The 22,559-nt window shown below is 37.9% G+C and overlaps 1 protein-coding gene across 2 annotated transcripts in view; it reads left to right on the top strand.

Annotated features, from left to right (window-relative positions):
• The window catches only part of LOC121383338 (SH3 and PX domain-containing protein 2B-like), a 53,220-nt gene that overhangs the window by 8,442 nt on the left and 22,219 nt on the right, over positions 1-22,559 (top strand). The window contains exons 4-7 of one of the 2 annotated variants that reach the window (XM_041513302.1): positions 2,672-2,748; positions 3,812-3,909; positions 8,744-8,770; positions 20,890-21,041. In XM_041513302.1, the coding sequence (XP_041369236.1) occupies positions 2,672-2,748; positions 3,812-3,909; positions 8,744-8,770; positions 20,890-21,041 (354 nt within the window). The remainder of the gene's footprint in view (positions 1-2,671; positions 2,749-3,811; positions 3,910-8,743; positions 8,771-20,889; positions 21,042-22,559) is intronic. The other variant, XM_041513303.1, reaches the window with a different exon arrangement.

Below are 22,559 nucleotides of genomic sequence, written 5' to 3'. Positions count from 1 at the left end.
ACCACCCTTTTATCCATCCATCCATTGACCACCCTTTTATCCATCCATCCATTGACCACCCTTTTATCCATCCATCCATTGACCACCCTTTTATCCATCCATCCATTGACCACCCTTTTATCCATCCATCCATTGACCACCCTTTTATCCATCCATCCATTGACCACCCTTTTATCCATCCATCCATTGACCACCTTTTATCCATCCATCCATTGACCACCCTTTTATCCATCCATCCATTGACCACCTTTTATCCATCCATCCATTCACCACCTTTTATCCATCCATCCATTGACCACCTTTTTTTATCCATCCATCCATTGACCACCTTTTATCCATCCATCCATTGACCACCTTTTATCCATCCATCCATTCCACCACCTTTTATCCATCCATCCATTGACCACCTTTTATCCATCCATCCATGACCACCCTTTTATCCATCCATCCACCCTTTTATCCATCCATCCATTCACCACCTTTTATCCATCCATCCTTCACCACCTTTTATCCATCCATCCATTCACCACCTTTTATCCATCCATCCATTCACCACCTTTTATCCATCCATCCATTGACCACCCTTTTATCCATCCATCCATTGACCACCCTTTTATCCATCCATCCATTCACCACCTTTTATCCATCCATCCATTCACCACCTTTTATCCATCCATCCATTCACCACCTTTTATCCATCCATCCATTGACCACCCTTTTATCCATCCATCCATTGACCACCTTTTATCCATCCATCCATTGACCACCCTTTTATCCATCCATCCATTGACCACCCTTTTATCCATCCATCCATTGACCACCTTTTATCCATCCATCCATTGACCACCCTTTTATCCATCCATCCATTCACCACCTTTTATCCATCCATCCATTGACCACCCTTTTATCCATGACCATTGACCACCCTTTTATCCATCCATCCATTGACCACCCTTTTATCCATCCATCCATTGACCACCTTTTATCCATCCATCCATTGACCACCTTTTATCCATCCATCCATTGACCACCCCCATCCATTTACCACCTTTTATCCATCCATCCATTGACCACCTTTTATCCATCCATCCATTGACCACCCTTTTATCCATCCATCCATTGACCACCCTTTTATCCATCCATCCATTGACCACCCTTTTATCCATCCATCCATTGACCACCTTTTATCCATCCATCCATTGACCACCCTTTTATCCATCCATCCATTCACCACCTTTTATCCATCCATCCATTGACCACCCTTTTATCCATCCATCCATTGACCACCTTTTATCCATCCATCCATTGACCACCCTTTTATCCATCCATCCATTGACCACCCTTTTATCCATCCATCCATTGACCACCTTTTATCCATCCATCCATTGACCACCTTTTATCCATCCATTTGACCACCCTTTTATCCATCCATCCATTCACCACCCTTTTATCCATCCATCCATTGACCACCCTTTTATCCATCCATCCATTGACCACCCTTTTATCCATCCATCCATTGACCACCCTTTTATCCATCCATCCATTGACCACCCTTTTATCCATCCATCCATTGACCACCCTTTTATCCATCCATCCATTGACCACCCTTTTATCCATCCATCCATTGATCCATTCACCACCTTTTATCCATCCATCCATTGACCACCCTTTTATCCATCCATCCATTGACCACCCTTTTATCCATCCATCCATTGACCACCCTTTTATCCATCCATCCATTGACCACCCATCCATTGACCACCCCTTTTATCCATCCATCCATCCATTGACCACCTTTTATCCATCCATCCATTGACCACCTTTTATCCATCCATCCATTGACCACCCTTTTATCCATCCATCCATTGACCACCCTTTTATCCATCCATCCATTGACCACCTTTTATCCATCCATCCATTGACCACCCTTTTATCCATCCATCCATTGACCACCCTTTTATCCATCCATCCATTGACCACCCTTTTATCCATCCATCCATTGACCACCCTTTTATCCATCCATCCATTGACCACCCTTTTATCCATCCATCCATTGACCACCCTTTTATCCATCCATCCATTGACCACCCTTTTATCCATCCATCCATTGACCACCCTTTTATCCATCCATCCATTGACCACCCTTTTATCCATCCATCCATTGACCACCCTTTATCCATCCATCCATTGACCTTTTATCCATCCATCCGTCCATCAATCCATTTACCATCCATTCATTCATTTACCACCCATCCATATATCAATCCATTCACTACCCATCCATCCATCCATCCATCCATTTACCACTCTTGCATCCATCCATCCATTAAACCACTAAAACCCTACACATCCCTCCCTTCCATATAAAATGAATAATTCTGAGTATGTTTAAATGCAGGTGTTTTGTTTTTTAAAATATAGATAATTTAGAGTACTTTACACTTGTATGCAGATATTTAATTTAAATCTAAATACAGATATTTAGTTTTGTAAAAATTGCAAACTAAGAATACTTTACACTGAAGTATGAAAGTTAATTTATAAAATAACCATTTAGGTGATCCCCATCTTGATGTACACATATCTATATGTCAACTTTCCACATTCCTGCTTACAATTCATAGACTAATTAATATATATATAATTCTTGTTTGAATTTTATTTTGTTCAGGTAAAATTCTGTTTGGTCGGAGTCACATTCGGGATGTGGCAGAGAAAAGACTCAAACCCATTGATGAATACTGCAAGGTAAAAAACACAAATAACTTTTCATACTCCATTTTGATTGTTTCTTTTTTGCCGTTTACCTTAATATTAAAGGTGTAGTCTTGATAATATTATGTAAGATACATAAAGGTAGTTAATCTTTAGACTACTGGATTAATTTTTGATAAAAACCATGTTGAGTGGGTACAAGTTTATAATTTTCACTCACACATATTCACTTAAATGTTTTATAAATACATAAAATAAAGTTCATATTTGAATTGGTAAGTATTATTTTCGTTGGTTTTTCTAATTTTTATATTTTAGATCAGTTACCGGTAATATTGATTAAAATTGTCAAGCTAAAATACTTGCCAAAAACCACATTTTGAACTAAAAATTCCACGGTATTTTCAATTGAAAAAACATAAACAAAAGACACCATCTTTTTAAGGAATCAAGTTTCCTGTATTATACATCCGTTTCTGATGAGTGCTATGTGCAAAACAGCAGGAAATATGAATTGGGGAATGCACTGTATACAGTGTACAGTATGTCGACTGGCGTGACGTCGGGCGAGATATCTCACCTGCAGTAGTCAGAAGGTTAATGATACAACAAAATCACACAAGTTTATTAAAACTGAATAGTTCTGTTTTTGTTTTACTGATATTTCGTAGGAGTAGCCTGTGTAGTGGATGTCAGGTATCCTATCTAACTATGTAGACCAAGTTGATGTAACCATATGTTAGACACCAAATCACCATCTTTAAAAGTGCTACTGTTAGGCACATATTTCCAAATACTCCATTCTTCACAATAAATGAACAACTCACTGGGTAGGAGTGAAGCCAAGACATCAACATCACTGCCACACAATTCAAGTGTCTCGAACGGGAATAGCCGACTGCATAGCATTAGCAATCAATGAAATTGTAATATTTGAGTTTCGTTTTTTTCTCGTACGAGGCACTCCTATCATGTGGCGTCGCCGTAACCAAATAGCCGAGGTGTATGCATGCTTGAATCTAGATGTTGTATAATAAGCAGAATTATAAATAAAGAATAACAAAATATCTTGTGTGTGTTTCTTCCTTTGTTGTAGGGTCTGATAAAAGTTGCTCAGAGGATATCACAGTGTGACGTGGTCCTCGACTTCTTCACCGTTGAACCTGACGACTTGGATCCTCCCACCAACAGCAAGTGAGTAACCTTCACTCTCAGTGGTTCAGTGCTAGATTGACATGGATGATACAGTGGTTCAGCCTTCAAACTAAAACCTGGTGGGTACTGGGTTCACATCCCAGTACCAGCTCCCGTTCATGGTTTTAAAGTCCCAATGGGTACATGTAGCTAGGTGCAACAGGGCTAGTTCTGAGTCAGCAGATGATTTTGCCAAATTATCTACGAAACCTTAAACCCCAGTTATCAATTACTTCATAAAATTATTTCGCCAAATTAAAATAAAATCGGCCAATTGTTTTTGAAATTCGCAATTGGTGAATTTGGCGAGTGCCAGAGCTAAGCCCTGTGAGATCCAGTATCCAGTGAAATACTTAATGTGCTGTAGTGGTGTTATTACAGTGTATACGGACTTCTCTCTCAGCGATCCTGTCTGTGGGATGATGCATATAAAATATCCTTTGCTACTAATGGAAAGAAGGAGCAGGTTTCCAATTTAAGACTTTATGTTGATGATTACTAAATCAATGTGCTGTAGGTAGTACTAAACCAAAAAACTTCCAGCTGGGTCAAAGTTCAAGGTGCACCCAACTTTTGATAGAGAAGTGAACACCACAGGTCCTGTGATTGGTGATAAATGTGTGTGTTGATTGTAAAAAAAAAAGTTCCATCTGGGCAAAAAATGTATGCAATTTTATTTTATCTAGTACCACTGTGTCAAGTAGCCCTGTGCTTGAAATATGTATGGGGTACCTGTAAAAAAAAAAACTCTAATTTTTTGTGGAACTAGGGTAGTCATAGATGCTACCCGTTATCTCCGAAATGAGCAGCTTGACCCCCATTTTTTTCTGATTCACTTTAAAGGTGAGGGTGGTAGTATATATATCCTTGGTGTTTATGTTGATTGATACTCTGCAGGTAAGAGTTTTAGCCACATATGTTACTATTGTTGTCTATGGGATTTGATTTGGTGGTATACACCCTCTAGTGGTGGTGTCATTACACAAAACAAACATTTTAACTCTCATTGACCAATAACAGATAACTGTTATCCCTGTCCTACTGATGAGTATTCATTGTACTGGATAGCTTATATAGCTGAGGTGTGTGTGCCCAGGACAGCACACTTGAACCTTAATTGGATATAAGCACGAACGTAAGTTAAAATGAATAAAATAAAATACAGCAGTATTAATAGTGAATATAAGCCAGCAGTAACCAGATTGCTAATTATTATTTAGGTTACTGGTAATTACAATTATGTTTTTTCACTATTAAAAATTTACACTAGGCCATCTTAAAGTCACAGACCCTAGTTTCAACCCGTGAAAATGGACACTAAGTTAGGTTGGTCTACAAACCTGTAACACATTTGGATAAATTAACAATAGAGTGAAACAAGAGTCTGTGATGTTGAAATAGAAAAATCAGCCCTCTATGTTAACTTTTCCACCTGGGAGCCAGATGGCGCCTACTTGTATTTTTTATATAAATAATATCAAATGTTTTAGTCGCAATGTAGAGGGCTGGGAAATACCCTTAAAAATAGACTAAAGCTGGTCTCCATAGCTGTTACATGAGTTATAAAAAATATGAAAAATGCATTTCGTGGTATTAGAAACACTAGGATGACCAGAAACACTTTGTATGTATGAAAATGGATAATCTAAACAATAAAATCCAAGTAATGTATTATTTCAGTTATCAAAAAGGGCTCTAATAGTGAAGAATATGCCATAGTGTTTAAAAACTAGGGTCTTTCACTTTAAAAAAACAATCCTCAACAATTCTCATTATTTCTTTAAGAGGCTGCTCACAGTTTCCATCGTTTTCACAAGTGTAAAAAGAGTACAATTATTTTGCTATTGCTTCTCCGATTTAAACAGTTTTCTGGGGAGCATGCCCCGGGAACCCACTACAGGTTTTTCGCTCTCTTTGGGATCTCAGCTCATTTGCCTTCAGCAAACTCAAACTTTTCCTTTTAAGAATTTTCTGACCATTTTACAAAATCCTGGATCCAGCCACTGTTAATGATGACAATGTTCCCAGTACAGTTAGCTCAGTCGGTTGAGTGCTTGCCTAAGGTGCTTGCTAATGATGACAATGTTCCCAGTACAGTTAGCTCAGTCGGTTGAGTGCTTGCCTAAGGTGCTTGCATCGCATGATGACAATGTTCCCAGTACAGTTAGCTCAGTCGGTTGAGTGCTTGCCTAAGGTGCTTGCATCGCATAATGACAATGTTCCCAGTACAGTTAGCTCAGTCGGTTGAGTGCTTGCCTAAGGTGCTTGCTAATGATGACAATGTTCCCAGTACAGTTAGCTCAGTCAGTTGAGTGCTTGCCTAAGATGCTTGCTAATGATGACAATGTTCCCAGTACAGTTAGCTCAGTCGGTTGAGTGCTTGCCTAAGGTGCTTGCTAATCATGACAATGTTCCCAGTACAGTTAGCTCAGTCGGTTGAGTGCTCGCCTAAGGTGCTTGCATCGCATGATGACAATGTTCCCAGTACAGTTAGCTCAGTGGGTTGAGTGCTTGCCTAAGGTGCTTGTTAATGATGACAATGTTCCCAGTACAGTTAGCTCAGTCGGTTGAGTGCTCGCCTAAGGTGCTTGCATCGCATGATGACAATGTTCCCAGTACAGTTAGCTCAGTCGGTTGAGTGCTCGCCTAAGGTGCTTGCATCGCATGATGACAATGTTCCCAGTACAGTTAGCTCAGTCGGTTGAGTGCTCGCCTAAGGTGCTTGCATCGCATGATGACAATGTTCCCAGTACAGTTAGCTCAGTCGGTTGAGTGCTTGCCTAAGGTGCTTGCATCGCATGATGACAATGTTCCCAGTACAGTTAGCTCAGTCGGTTGAGTGCTTGCCTAAGGTGCTTGTTAATGATGACAATGTTCCCAGTACAGTTAGCTCAGTCGGTTGAGTGCTTGCCTAAGGTGCTTGCTAATGATGACAATGTTCCCAGTACAGTTAGCTCAGTCGGTTGAGTGCTTGCCTAAGGTGCTTGCTAATGATGACAATGTTCCCAGTACAGTTAGCTCAGTGGGTTGAGTGCTCGCCTAAGGTGCTTGCATCGCATGATGACAATGTTCCCAGTACAGTTAGCTCAGTCCGTTGAGTGCTTGCCTAAGGTGCTTGCTAATGATGACAATGTTCCCAGTACAGTTAGCTCAGTGGGTTGAGTGCTTGCCTAAGGTGCTTGTTAATGATGACAATGTTCCCAGTACAGTTAGCTCAGTGGGTTGAGTGCTTGCCTAAGGTGCTTGCATCGCATGATGACAATGTTCCCAGTACAGTTAGCTCAGTGGGTTGAGTGCTTGCCTAAGGTGCTTGTTAATGATGACAATGTTCCCAGTACAGTTAGCTCAGTGGGTTGAGTGCTTGCCTAAGGTGCTTGCATCGCATGATGACAATGTTCCAAGTACAGTTAGCTCAGTCGGTTGAGTGCGTCCCTAAGGTGCTTGTTAATGATGACAATGTTCCCAGTACAGTTAGCTCAGTGGGTTGAGTGCATGCCTAAGGTGCTTGCATCGCATGATGACAATGTTCCAAGTACAGTTAGCTCAGTCGGTTGAGTGCGTCCCTAAGGTGCTTGTTAATGATGACAATGTTCCCAGTACAGTTAGCTCAGTGGGTTGAGTGCTTGCCTAAGGTGCTTGCATCGCATGATGACAATGTTCCCAGTACAGTTAGCTCAGTGGGTTGAGTGCTTGCCTAAGGTGCTTGTTAATGATGACAATTTTCCCAGTACAGTTAGTTCAGTCGGTTGAGTGCTTGCCTAAGGTGCTTGCATCGCATGATGACAATGTTCCCAGTACAGTTAGCTCAGTCGGTTGAGTGCTTGCCTAAGGTGCTTGTTAATGATGACAATGTTCCCAGTACAGTTAGCTCAGTGGGTTGAGTGCTTGCCTAAGGTGCTTGCATCGCATGATGACAATGTTCCCAGTACAGTTAGCTCAGTCGGTTGAGTGCTCGCCTAAGGTGCTTGCATCGCATGATGACAATGTTCCCAGTACAGTTAGCTCAGTCGGTTGAGTGCTTGCCTAAGGTGCTTGCATCGCATGATGACAATGTTCCCAGTACAGTTAGCTCAGTCGGTTGAGTGCTTGCCTAAGGTGCTTGCTAATGATGACAATGTTCCCAGTACAGTTAGCTCAGTCGGTTGAGTGCTTGCCTAAGGTGCTTGCATCGCATCATAACAATGTTCCCAGTACAGTTAGCTCAGTCGGTTGAGTGCTCGCCTAAGGTGCTTGCATCGCATGATGACAATGTTCCCAGTACAGTTAGCTCAGTCGGTTGAGTGCTTGCCTAAGGTGCTTGCATCGCATGATGACAATGTTCCCAGTACAGTTAGCTCAGTCGGTTGAGTGCTTGCCTAAGGTGCTTGTTAATGATGACAATGTTCCCAGTACAGTTAGCTCAGTCGGTTGAGTGCTCGCCTAAGGTGCTTGCATCGCATGATGACAATGTTCCCAGTACAGTTAGTTCAGTCAGTTGATTGCTCGCCTAAGGTGCTTGCATCGCAAGATTGAACCACTTTGGTGGACCCATTCAACTGATTGTTTTTTTTCTTGTTCCAACCGGTGCACCACAACTGGTATATCAAAGACATGGTATGTGTTTTCCTCTCTGTGGGAAAGTGCATATAAAAGATCCCTTGCTGCTGTTGGAAATTGTAGTGGGTTTCCTCTGATGACTACGAGTCAGAATGACCAAATCTTTGACATCCAATAGCTGATGATTAATTAATCAATTTACTCTAGTTGTGTCATTAAACGAAACAAACAAACGGTTAATACATGTTTAAGCATATGTTTATGTATGTTGTTATAGCGTATGTATTTCGTTGTATAGCGAGGACAATTTCTTCACAAGAATTAGGTGAGTGAATGGCAAGACATCATCTTTGTTTTGTCATTGGATTTGTGATTGGTGTTGCAAATTGGACTTTTATTTTAATTGCTTTGTTTTTATTTGTTTCAGTTTGCCTCTTTGGCTTACATACCTGATACCTAATATATTCAATATACATATATTTTATATATTCTCAACACTATATGTCTTATGTTGGTATAAATGCATGATACCCGTGGCCTTGTGAGAGACATATATTATTTACAATGAGTACTACTGTCATGCTAACTTTAATTTTCAAAAACCCTTTCTATCTTTGACAGTGATGCACTAATTGTTCAACATTTCTGTTACTTTAAATTTGCTCTTTTTTTCATTGCATGTTTATCAAAATGTATTGCAGTGTTATGGTATATCTAGATGTATATATGACATATATCTTTGGTTGCAGTCATACAGTTTGTATCTACTATCCTGTTACAGTTGTCTTTTGTTCCTATAAATAAGGTATAAATAAAGGTAAAGGTAGAGACTTAACATGCCAACCAAAACAAGTTTTAGAGTTAAATTATTTATCATCCATTAAACTTTAAAGGCTTTTGTAGAAGATATCGCTGGCACTATAATTTGCGATATTCTCATAGGAGATATCGCTTCTTATAATCTTGATTGGTCAAATTTTAATCACAAGACATTATTTTGTTAAGTCACTGTGTATGTTTCAGTGCTAAACCTTACATTAGTGACGTCACGCCACTGTTGTTATATCTTGTGATATCGGCAAGCCTTGGATTTCATACTTTTATCAACTCATGCTCACAAGACACTCGGGGTGTATCCTCTGTTAAACATGCCTGGATCATGATACCCGGTATGTGTCCTATAGTCAGGATTACTCCTATGTCAGACTATCAAAAATGTTTCTTCAGTGACACCTCCGCACATTTTGAATGGCATCTGTTTGGTGTCTCATATGTGGTTATTTTGACACTTGTTTTTACTTCACCCTTTCAGTCGTTACAGCAATAGTCTCTATTTGCACTGAGATTCTGACTGAGCAGACCTCCTGGTTTAACAAGAGCTATCACTCTTAGAAAACAATCAGCCCAGAAACAAATATTTTGTAGTAAATTCCATAATATGAAAAAGGCGTTCCATGTGGGATGGACTATTAATTTTCATTAACTGTAGCTGTATTTCTTTATATTTAATTTTCACAGTAGTCTGAGATGGCTTGGAAGTGTTAGAAAACTGACCATGTTCATCGTTACTCCAGATACCACTTACTTGTAGATGTTACAACATATTGGTATTCCCTAATACATTTTTTTATTATAATTGTGCAATAACAAATGCTTGTATTAAATAATGACTACCTGAGTTTGGCTGTTTTCCTGTGAACAGTGCTGTGTTGTGTAACACATTAACAAATGCTTGTGTTAAATAATGACTACCTTAGTTTTGCTGTTTTCCTGTGAACAGTGCTGTGTTGTGTAACACATTACCATTTTTAATGTCTCTTTTGTGTGTGATTTTTCAAATGTTATTTTTGCACTTTTGATATTGTCTGGGTTACCGTAATATTTTTTGAAATTGTACACACTGACATTCATTATAAACAGAAATAGTGTTTTTTTAATTAACTTTATTTTTATTATTATTAAAAAAAAAAATTGACAATTGCTTGAAATAATTCAAATATTTATTTACCATTATGCCATACTTTTCTAGTTATTCTAGTGTTTCTAAGTAGTATCTGGAATTTAAAAAAAAATAATTAATTAGACTTACATGTACTGGCAATTCTCATATTTAAGCTCTGTTTTTTTTTAAGCCCAGAGCCTTAAATTCAGATCAAATGTTTGGAGTGTTTTCTCAACATTGTTCTAATAATTAGTAACCTGGGGAGTGAAATTTGTATGAGAAACAAATTAATGCACATTAAATGCAGACGTATTGAAGTATTTGGTGCCCCTAGGCTACTGATATAGTCCAGGTGTAGATGGAGGCGGGTGTATTTTTGTGTAGCTGACACGTTCCTGTAGTATGATCTGCCTGTTGATCGCACCAACTCTGGGGCAAAATACTAGTTTGACCCCTTTCTTTGATGTTACCTGGCCTATTTTACGACTTTTGTTTTCGCTATCGATGTGAAGGTTTATATGCATTTACTCCATCTCCAAATAAGTTATATATTAATAACCTTAGTACCATTGGATAGCTGGATACAATAGCTCTCCAACAGATATAAACATTTAATCAACAATGCATGGTGTATATATGAATATACTCGAAAAGAAACCCTACCCCTCAATTGTTTTTAAAAAAAATCACATTTCGAATGATATAATTATAAAAGTTTGGAGTCTTCGTCAATAATTTTATGTTTATTACCAAGGCCAGTATGTTAGCAATAAAATGCTTATGTAGTGTGGAAATATCTTCGAATTTAGAATGCTATTAACATCAAAAACTAAAGTATACCCCTCATCTCAGAATTGGGTTTGGACACTCTGTGAAGTATGTAGCCATATATTTTCATTAAAACCAAAGCAAAGATTTCCAAAAGTGTGGGGGGGGGGGGGGGGGGGGGGGGCTAAATTACAAAACCCTCCATTAACATATAAGTTTTAAAGGGGAGTCCCCATATACCACTGCAGAAAGGTGTCACAATGGGACTACCATAGAGAGGCCCTAACACTGTTCTGTTTCAGCGACATGAAATAATATGTATAATTTTAGCTGCAAATGTTTCAGTGGCAAAACTTGGCATTTGTAACTCAGTTCAGTTTTCGTTAAATCACTCATGGCTCAGTATGTTGATTCAGATGTATTCATCATCATCCGAGTAGTCCATTATATCATCTTGTGATTCTTCTGTATCTAGTACAGCATCATCCGGGAATGGAGTTGTTGACCACTGAATAGACATGTCGTCTGTCCAACCATACAATGTTGGGTTTGGAGCATCGAAATCTGCAACAGACGATAATCTCCATATGTAGCACACATAGTTGGTTCTCTGGATGTGTAAGGCCAAGCTCTCCTTGCAGGGTGGTAGCAGAGTGAGGTCACTATTCGTCTGTCTTTGTTGTATTTTCCCCAGAATATTTGCTGTCGTGATGTGTTGACACTCTCTGTGTGCTTTCTATCATATAACTTGCAAACATAATCTTTCAATATACCTAGTATTCTGGCATCCAAATTCCAGTCACTTCCAAGCTCAGCAAAAGCTTCAGTGTACTTGGTATCCTTTTGTAGGAGTGTGAAACAAATCTTTCCTTTTTCGAAAAAAGGCAGACACATAATAATTTCCTGTGAATGAGTGTAGTCCAATCAGAGCCTTCTTGGCAGGAAGAGAAGTTCACAGCTGGATATATTATATATCTTTCTGCTGTTGCCATGGCCATTATCCAGGTATATGCCATATTTAGCATCATGAAACAGTGCCAGTAGAATAATTGATATGTCATTGTCTCCAGATGGTGATCGGATAATGATGGGACCAGGAATGGTTGAGAGTGCATGTTGAACATGAAGGTATATTTTGGTATTGGTTTCACCATGATCAGAAGAAAGGATCTCAACAACTGATGTAGCTTCATTTGTGACCAGGTAACAGTTGTCAGTCTTAGAGAAGTAAATAGTTTGATCATCCACTAATTGAGAACAATTATCTCCCCAAACCTGCATGATCAGAGCAATCAGTCGTTCCTTGTTCGAGCCGTTTGAAAGGAAATAACTGAAGTTTCTTAGTACTTTCGGCTTTGGGCCTTTAATGATGTACTGGTCACTACATCCCCTGTGACTTCTTTCTGTCTCCTTGATTGACTTGCCTCTGTATGTATCAGCAACAATGTCAATTCTCTTGTATCCAACAGGAAGAAGGTTGAATATCTTCATGGCCAATTATTAAAAATTATTGAGAATTTGCGTAATAGCTCTCACTGTTGCCATCAGGTTAAAGTTACATTGCTGGTTACCATATTATAATATGTACAAATGTGAAATATAAGCTCAAATGCACTTTTAAAAAAGTCGTGTGTGTTCGCTATGAACGGATATTGTCAAACGTATACGCTTGATTCGTCGCCTTTGCCGCCATAGCTCGGCAAAGCACAAACGACAGCCTGTTGTCAGTTTCAGTTAACACGTGCGTTTGCCGATTTCACATTGTAGGGTTCGTCTAAAAAAATTAAAAGAGAAATCTTGCGCTGTACGAAGAACATTCGGTTGAGGATACGGTACTAGAGTCTTTAGTTAAAACTGGTTTGATCTTGACAACGTATTATCGACAGTCGTACCTTCCTATTTCCGAATTGATATTTTATTAAGTGTTAGTAGAACTTTCAAAGTTTAGTTTGTATACTAGTAACACATTAATCATGTATATATTTTTAAAATAAAATATACTAAAGTAGACAATGAATGTTTTCACTTCTTAATTTTACGTGACAAATTCAAATAAATATTATTTCGTTTGGAAAGGGTCAAGTGGGGGGGGGGGGGGGGTGTTTAACAACATCAGAGATAAAGCATATTGATTTAATAATCATCCGACCCCATACAACAGTAAATAAAATGTGTTGAGTGCCTCGTTAAATAAAACATATCCTATCCTTCCTTCCATCTGCTGTTGGATGTCTAACATTTGGTAATTTTGACATATAATCTTAGAGAGGAATTGGGTGCATGTGCAGGGGGATGGTATTGGAGATTGAAACCCTTACTTGCCCAAGCTTAAAAAAAATTGAAATGTATTTTTGGGGGGAGCATGGCCCCAACCCCGCTGAAATCCCAGCACACGCGCCTTGGAAACCCGCAATTTTTTTTTTAGCAAGGGATTGTTTATATGTACCATACCATGGTCTTTTTGTATATCCACCGATGGGGATCGATCCTAGACTGACCGTGCATTTCCAAAAAACACCTTTTTAGGTCTAAGTAATGAATAAAAATAACATATAGTCTTGAAAAATGTTATGTAAATTGAACACAGTACCCTCTTCCTCTACCCCTAGAGCGTTATGCAATTAGTAACACACCCTTACATGTAATGCATATGCCAACAGCTGGCCACTGTCAAAATTTCAAGGCAAATCTCCCAATCACCGACCCCTGGAAAGGCGTTGTACCATACCTCTATGGATATAAATATGTTTTGGAAATATGACACGACCCCTCAATCAAGACAATTAAATTTGTTCAAAAATTGCGAAATCTCACGTGATCTCTTGTTGGGGAATTTTATACTTGTGATAAACCAATGAAAACCGAGATCGGTACGAGCCCGTCAAAAGTGTCCCACTTTCAAAATACTGGCTTTGTTTTTGACCTGGATAAGCCAGCGTAGTGAAACCAATGCGGAGTGCGGTGTCATATATGCACCAAACGTAATTGGATTTTCTGTTCTATATGCTTAAATAAAAAAAATATTCCAGGGAATGTAGTTTTAATGATACATTTGTATAAACAGAGACAGATTCCTTTGCTAGCAATTTGGTTGGGTCCAAAATCTTGCAGTTCTCACTGAAGATATCTAGTAGCTTACTTTTCATTGTTGTTCTTCTTGTTCCATCTGGATATGCCAAACACAAAGGAATAGGACCAAGACAGTAGGACAAAATTTTGCCCAAAGACGAAAGTACTAAGAAACTTCAGTCATTTCCTTTCAAACGGCTCGAACAAGGAACGACTGATTGATCTGATCATGTTGTTTGTTTGCAAGATTTTGACCCCCCCCCCCCCCCCCCCCCCCCCCCCCCCCCCCCCCAACATTTAGCACCCTAGGCCTGGGCCTAGTCAGCCTGTGCACTAATACGGCTCTGATTAAATGGTAGATAAATAAATGTGAGTATTGTGAAAATATATTCCATTTACAACAAATGTACTTAAATATATATCGGTCAACTTGTGTCAAGTGTCAGTGCTCCAAAAACCTCTGTGACATGTCCTGTATGTGGATGTGGTCTATATACATATAGGTATAATGCATGTACTTGTGTATACAGAGAACATATAATTATGTAAATTGTCTTTAATACTGATGTACAAGATAATTATGTGCATGGCGAATATATACACAAAATGCCCCTTACACATACATGTAGATATAATATATATGCATTTGTGTACATACATTGTAGGCAGTATTCCGGTACATAAATTACCCTCTATATTGGGGTATATAATATGAGAATTTGCGTGCATAAAGAATATACATGAATATTGCCATTTATAATACAGAGGAGTAATATATGCATAAGGAACATACATGAATTTCCATCTGTATGGATATATAATACAACCCTGGTAATTAACCACAACATTCAGCAGTGCCATGGATACACATGTATCTGCAATGTTTTTAATTTTTCACAGCATTTATTTTGCTGGGGACTTTTAAATTTTAGTCACTTTTAAAATTATTTTAAATGTTTTGCTGTAATACTGACAACAATTAAACTCCTAAGCTGTGGAAAATGCAGTAGAGACCATTTTTTCCCCATGGCATATTTTTTTGCTGTGGCCTTTTTCTTATCTTTGTGCATATAGGGCAGGACATAGCCCAGTGGTAAAGTCCTTGCTTGATGCACAGTCAGTCTAGGATCGATTCACGTCGGTGGGCCCATTGGGCTAGTTCTCATTCCAGCCAGTGCACCATGACTGGTATATCAAAAGCCGTGGTATGTGCCATCCTGTCTGTGGAATGGTGCATATAAAAGATCCCTTGCTACTAATGGGAAAATGTAGTGGGTTTTCTCTCTGAAACTATATGTCAAAATTACCAAATGTTTGACATCCAGTAGCTGATTATTAATAAATCAATGAGCTCTAGTGGTGTTGTTAAACAAAACAAACTTTACTTTACTGTGTGCATACATATAAAGATACACTAAGTCTTATACATGGTTTGCCCTTACAGTACGTGTTCGAGATTAACGGTATCCCGATATCCCGGGGATACCAGAATTTAATTTTGGATATCAGACTTCAAGAACCCAATATCCAACCGGGATACCATATAATACTAAATTCTCAGGTGGGATACCAGATTTTGAAAAGTTAGTATCCAACTGGGATACTGCCCAAAAATTTTAATCTCGAACACTGCCTTAAGATCTACATGCTTGTTGTACAAGATATATGAGTGATACATTTTTAAATGTAACAGTTTGGTCACTCAGATTTATAACATGTTGCACGGTATCATATGTAATCAAACAGTCTTTTTAAGCTGTCACCCTCGTATATCCGATAGCTGATCATGCAGGAAGTTTTCATTGCTGTTCTACTTCACTGAACACATGTTTATGTGAGTTACGAATAATGAATGCAGAGGATATTTAACACTAAAGCTGCACACACATGGCCTTGTTTGTGTTAAGTGGTCATAACGGTTCTTAAATCTAGCTTATTGGTAATCTAAATCCCGTACAGGTTGTGTAATATAACAGTTTTATTTGATCATGCTTAATTGATTGATTTCAACTTATTTTCGTGCTTATATCCAATTAAGGTTCAAGCACGCTGTCCTGGGCACACACCTCAGCTATCTGGGCTGCCTGTCCAGGACAGTGAGTTAGTTGTTAGTTTGTTAGTGGTTAGTGAGAGAGAAGAGGGTGTAGTGGCCTTACACCTACCCATTGAGCCTTTAAGAACTCCCTCTGGGTTGGAGCCGGTACCGGGCTGCGAACCCTGTACCTACCAGCCTGTAGTCCGATGACTTTACGACTGTGCCACTGACGCCGGTGATCATGCTTAAAACAGTTTCCTTTGTCATATAAGGGGTGGGATGTGGCACAGTGGTAAAGCTCTCGCTTGATGTGTGGCTGGTCTAGGAGCGATCCCTTTTGGTGAGCCCACTGGGCTATTTCTTGTTCCAGCCAGTGCACTGGTATATCAAAGGCCGTGGTATGTGCTGGCATGTGTGGGATTGTACATATAAAAGATCCCTAACTATTAATAGAAAAATATAGCAGGTTTCCTCTCTGAGACTATATGTCGGAATTACCAAATGTTTGACATCCTTCTCCTTTAACTTATTTTCGTACTTATATCCAATTAAGGTTCAAGCACGCTGTCCTGGGCACACACCTCAGCTATCTGGGCTGTCTGTCCAGGACAGTTGGTTAGTTGTTAGTGATTGAGAAAGATCGAAGAGGGTGTAGTGGTCTTACACCTACCCACTAAGTCGTTAAAACTCGCTCTGGGTGGGAGCCGGTACCGGGATGCAAACCCAGTACCTACCAGCCTTATGCCCAATGGCTTAACCACGACACCACCGAGGGCAGTGTTTGACATCCAAAAGCCAATGATTAATAAAACCAATGTGGTCTATTGGCTTTGATAATAAAAAAATACTTTAAATTTTTGTTATATAAACTAAGACAACTAGACTAAAAAGGAACAAAGTTAATGGTGATAAATTTATGTGGCAATAAATAAATATAAAAAAAAACCCACAATGACCAAATTAATCAGTTATAATTATGAATTAAAATTTGTTTTAAAAATTCTTAGCTAATTTTGAACTGGCAACCACATTATATTTTAGAACTAAGACCACCTTGTTATTATTGTCAATGAAATTATTAGTGTAGTGGCCATTCAACAATTAATTAATGCAAAATTTGCTCCTCTCACCCTCCCATATAATGGAAAGTTCACTTCCTGCTTTATGGTGATGTAACACTTATGTTGACCCCACTCATTTCATTGTCTCTGACATAATTTGACCAGTATTACTGAGGTTTTTGTTTGTATTTTTATTTACTTTTTTTTAATAATGAATTTTAAGATTTTATGACTAAATTAGAGATATTATTTTGACAATATTAAGTAACTCTTGACAAACACTGCTTCCTCTTCCCATAACATTTTATAAGACCCCCTACCCATAGATTATTATGTACTGTAAACCGTGAAAAAAATGCGTGCGTATAAATTTTGCGTTGTTCGCGTCCAACCTTATGTCGCGAAATTAATACGCATGCACTATTTTCCAGTTTGAAGTGTGCTTAAAGTGATGTCTCGATTTTCTAGTAAAACATAAAGTCAAACACAAACAAAATGCAGTCATAATTCAATTTATTAAAAGTTGTATTAGAATATTCATTTTACAAAAGGTAACACAAATAAGTTAATAACTGGTAACTAACACTGATCAGAAACAAAAATATTCAGAAATAATTACTAGTAGTTGTTCCAACTCATAAACATAAATCTTGAGCGTGTGAATACTAATGTTCGTTTACTTACGAATGTTTTGAATTGCTAACAGATACGTGTACTAGTAATTAAATTAGTCCAGCCTTTCTCCACCCCGTGGTAAAAACTTCACGTTTCCGCTTTATTTCATCAAACACAGAAACGAACCCCTCTATAGACTCTGTATGAGGCACAATTGCTTGATGTAGGATAACAGAATATTGATTTACAGACAGTAACTTTATAACAATTACAGTGAGCTGTCTTTATCCACTTTTTTTTTTGAGCTGTCAATGGTCGTTCATGAAATTTACACATCGCGAACATGCGCTAAGGTATACATTCGCGAAAAAAACATGTCGCAATATTAATACGGTTTACAGTAATTTCTAAACAACCCATACCGTGGTCTTACTCATGAGTGGTCGTTTTAACAATAATAACAAATAATATATGGTCTTCTTCATGAGTAGGGATGGAATGTAGTCCGGTGGTAAAACGCTTGCCAGATGTGTGGTTAGTTTAGGATTGATCCCTGTCGGTGGGCCGATGTGCATCATGACTGGTATATCAGACACTGGTATGTACTGTCCTATCTGTGAGATGGAGCATATAAAAGATCCCTTGCTACTAATGGAAAAATGTAATGGGTTTTCTTTCCAAGACTCTATGTTAAAATTACCAAATGTTTGACGACTAATAGCCGCTGATTAATAAATCAGTGTGCTGTAGTGTTAAACAAAAAAACACCTCTTTTTTTAAAACTATATAGTGGTTGTTGTAAATGAGTGACTGCAGCAAAAAAGTCACGTTCAGTGACTTGTGTACACAGCTGACAGCACTTTATTAAACCCATATAGATTTACATGGTGTGTGCAGATTTGTCGGGTGGCATGACACGCACACACAGGCCTGTTTACACTCGGGAGAACAAGTCTGGACTACTTTCCTGGTTATATAACACGCCACTGTTCTATAAACCGTTATCCACACAGCTGATATCTTACCAAGTCCTGTATGTTAGGAAGTGGTATTGTGTCTGTTACAATTCCTTACTGCTCTCTTTATTATTAAATTATGTCAGTGAGATTTCCTGATCTCCATGGGTATGCGAACACGGTGACTGTACCTCGTATCTCTCGTGCTGCCATCTCCACCAACTGATGCATCCGTTACATGCTGGAGTGATGAGTTTAAAAACTCGCTCACACTTTGAACTGCTCCACGTGATATCAAGGAACTAAACACACATTTTACGCAGGCCTTATTCTGATTCTGCCTCCGGCTGTTGTTTACATGTTGATGATAACCCCGTTATTTGGGATGTGGTTTATCATATCTATACCACTTGATTAACTCGCTGATTTCATCGAATGTCAGATTAATGAAGGATTATGAGATTGGCGATTAAAAAGGATTAAATATAAAATTTGGAGATTAAAAAGGATTATATAAAATTTGGAGATTAACAAGGATTGGGAGTGTGGAGATTTTTAGATTTTGGTGATACTGATTGTGAAGTGATTATTCAGATGGATTGCTTTTGATAATTACATAATTGATTGTGGGTGGGTGTGAATATTTCATAAAAGTCTGCACATTTTTCCTGTTGCTCAGAGGTGTGTTGTATGGTGTTGAAAAAGAATTCAAAAAGGTTTTTGCTTACCAGGAAGTGTTTCCTAAATGATTCAAGTGGTGATTTTAAATGTATTGTGTAAAACTATTGATCTTCCTGATTCATCAGACGTAAAGAACCTCAGTCTATACCTGAAAATATGGATACCTCAGCATTCAGTGGAAACCTGAAATTAGTGGACACCTAACTTAAGTGGATAGATAATAAAGGACAAAGTTACATTCAATGGAAACCTGAAATTAGTGGATACCTAACTTCAGTGGATACCTATAATAAAGGACACTAGCACTCTGTGGAAACCTGTAATTAGTGGACACCTACATGTATTAGTGGACACCTAGCTAATAAGAGATAGTTACACTTTGTGGAAACTTGTAATTAGTGGACACTTACATTAAGTGGATACCTCTAATAAAGGAAAGAAGCACATGGTGGAAACCTGTAATTAATGGACACCTAAATTTAATGGATACCTGCTAAATGGGACACCTTTACCTGTATAAAACCTGTCCTTACTTAGTGGACACCTAAACATAGTGGTCTTTAGTGGATATCTACTTATACAAAGACCATGCTTAATTAATGGACATCGAACCTTTGAACACCTCAATATAGTGGACACATCAATGAAAAGGGCAAATGAAAAAAAAAAATTCTGTACTTAGTGGATGGTGGGATACAAGAGACATAATTTAGTCCTCCGTATGTATGAGATCTGTATTCCGTGGACTCTCCTCACTGGAAGAGCAAACATTGCCAAACGGGAAATACCTGTAGACAGTAGAACTTAATCACTTAATACCTCCATATAGAGGCCACCTGTGCTTTGTGAACATCCCAACACAAGGATAAGTGTATTTAGTGGATAGCAAACGACAAAACCCCACAACAAAAACAAACAAAAAAACTTGTAATTAATGGACATGTCAACACACAATTAACTGCTTTATTCTAGATGAACACTGTGTATAGTAGACACCTGGACTGTGTGGACTTCTAATTATAGTGGACACTTCACATCAGAGATTCTTAAACTTTGAAAATACTCAGTCTGATCACATTTATTTTAAACCATTCTGTTGGCCTCAAAGAAGTCATTATGTATTGACTTTGATTAATTTTTATTCCAATTCTGATTCAAGATAGTTTCAAAGACAATCTACATGTGATTATTGAGGAAATAGCTGTTATTATTATTTTTAAAAATAGCATTTTAAACAGTTGCCTTGGTGATGATGGAGCAGATTACACGACACTGCTTGATAATAAAAACCAAGTTAAACCATATTAATTTTCACAGGAAGTCCAAGAAGAGTTCAAAAGCTAAGAAGATTTCGAAACCGAGAAAGCTGAAGCAGTACAGGGTGGTGGCAGATTATGAAAAACAGGAAACTGGAGAGATCCGGTTAGAGCAAGGCATGGTGGTTGAAATTGTCGAGAAAAGTGAAACAGGTATGTGAGACCATTTAAAAAATGTCTTATTACATGTATCCCCGAATGTGATTTACAACGTCAGGGTTTGTGAGAGCATTTGTTATAGATATGTTATTATATTAAATTGTAACTGATATACTTAGGTCGTTCAAATTAGTTTTAGCTACACAGTAAAGCATGTTAGCAGAAAATGAAACAGATATGTGAGACCATAGACTATATCTTAACGATGGGTTATTAATAAGCTCAGATATACTGAAGTAAACCTTTCAAATTAGTGTTAGTTATATACATAAAGAAATGTTGCAAAAATAAAAAGAATTAGGTATGTGAGACCATTAGATATAGCTGTAGCATGTTCAGGAAGCTAAGCAGTGTACAGTGTATACTGAATTGATTGTGAGTTTTCACCCTCATGAACATACTACTTTTAGATAGCATGTGTAATACCTTTATAATAGTAGTTAATATGTTTGAAAAAGTAAAACTGGTATGCAAGACCATTGTTGATATAAAGACAGCTAGATGCACATGAAATCAGTGTTAGCTGCTACATGAAAAGACATATGACAGAAACAGTTGTCAAGTAAAATTTAAAAAAAGGGGTTTGAGACCATTGCTTAATCCTAGAATTATTGCATGTAGCCCATAGAGATTATTATACAAACTTGTGTGTCATATTGATTTTACGAAACGAGTGTCTGGATTATGTTGTCCATGCGAAAGCGAGGGTAATACATGAATCCTGACATGAGTTTCGTAAAATCAGTATGACTCACATGCGAGTGTAATAATTTCTTTATTATCCATATTATTATTGTTGTTTTCTTTATCTATAACAAGACCCAACTCAAAATGTTTCAGCCACAACTAAAAGGCGACAGTGAAATGATGTCATATTTTTAAATGCACAGTCTGAGCTAGGACTGGAGAAGCAACATCATATCATGTTATGACGTTGCTTCCCAAAATTACGTCATTACACTTGTTATTACACATGTGCTTTGTATGATTATTATTAACTCGGTTATGTTGAACCATATGGATAATAAATCGGATTTTTTGCTCCTGGGCTTAAAACAAGTTTAGATACATGGGCTTGAACTTAAAAAATAATTAGATGTTTAGACCGGTCTCCCTATGTTATCTCAATTATGAATTTATGTCACATAGCAAATGTGAAAATATATTTGTCAAACAGTATCTTAGTGGAAGTTAGTTTTTGTACATTTATGTTTGCTTGCAATGGAAATGTAATAATTGAAATTATGGAAGTAGTACATGTATTTATATTTAAGGTCAAGGTTTAAATACAAAACGTACTTGTTGACAGTTTATTACGTTCAAATATGATAGAGTGTAACGCCCTCAAAATCACTGCTAACAGCTACGACTTGACAGGTAATTAATTAACGAGTAAATGACAGTGAATAAAAAAAGATGATAACATCATAGGTATGTGAGATTTGTAATGTGAAATTCCCTTTACAGTGAATGCTTAGTGCCAGTTTCAGAATAAATTCTAAGTTAAATATA

Source organism: Gigantopelta aegis, chromosome 10 (genome assembly GCF_016097555.1).
Source record: "Gigantopelta aegis isolate Gae_Host chromosome 10, Gae_host_genome, whole genome shotgun sequence".
In the NCBI taxonomy this organism is placed as follows: Eukaryota; Metazoa; Mollusca; class Gastropoda; order Neomphalida; family Peltospiridae; genus Gigantopelta; species Gigantopelta aegis.
The sequence above is the reverse complement of the archived record's forward strand: the minus strand, read 5'-3'. Positions and strand labels throughout refer to the sequence as shown.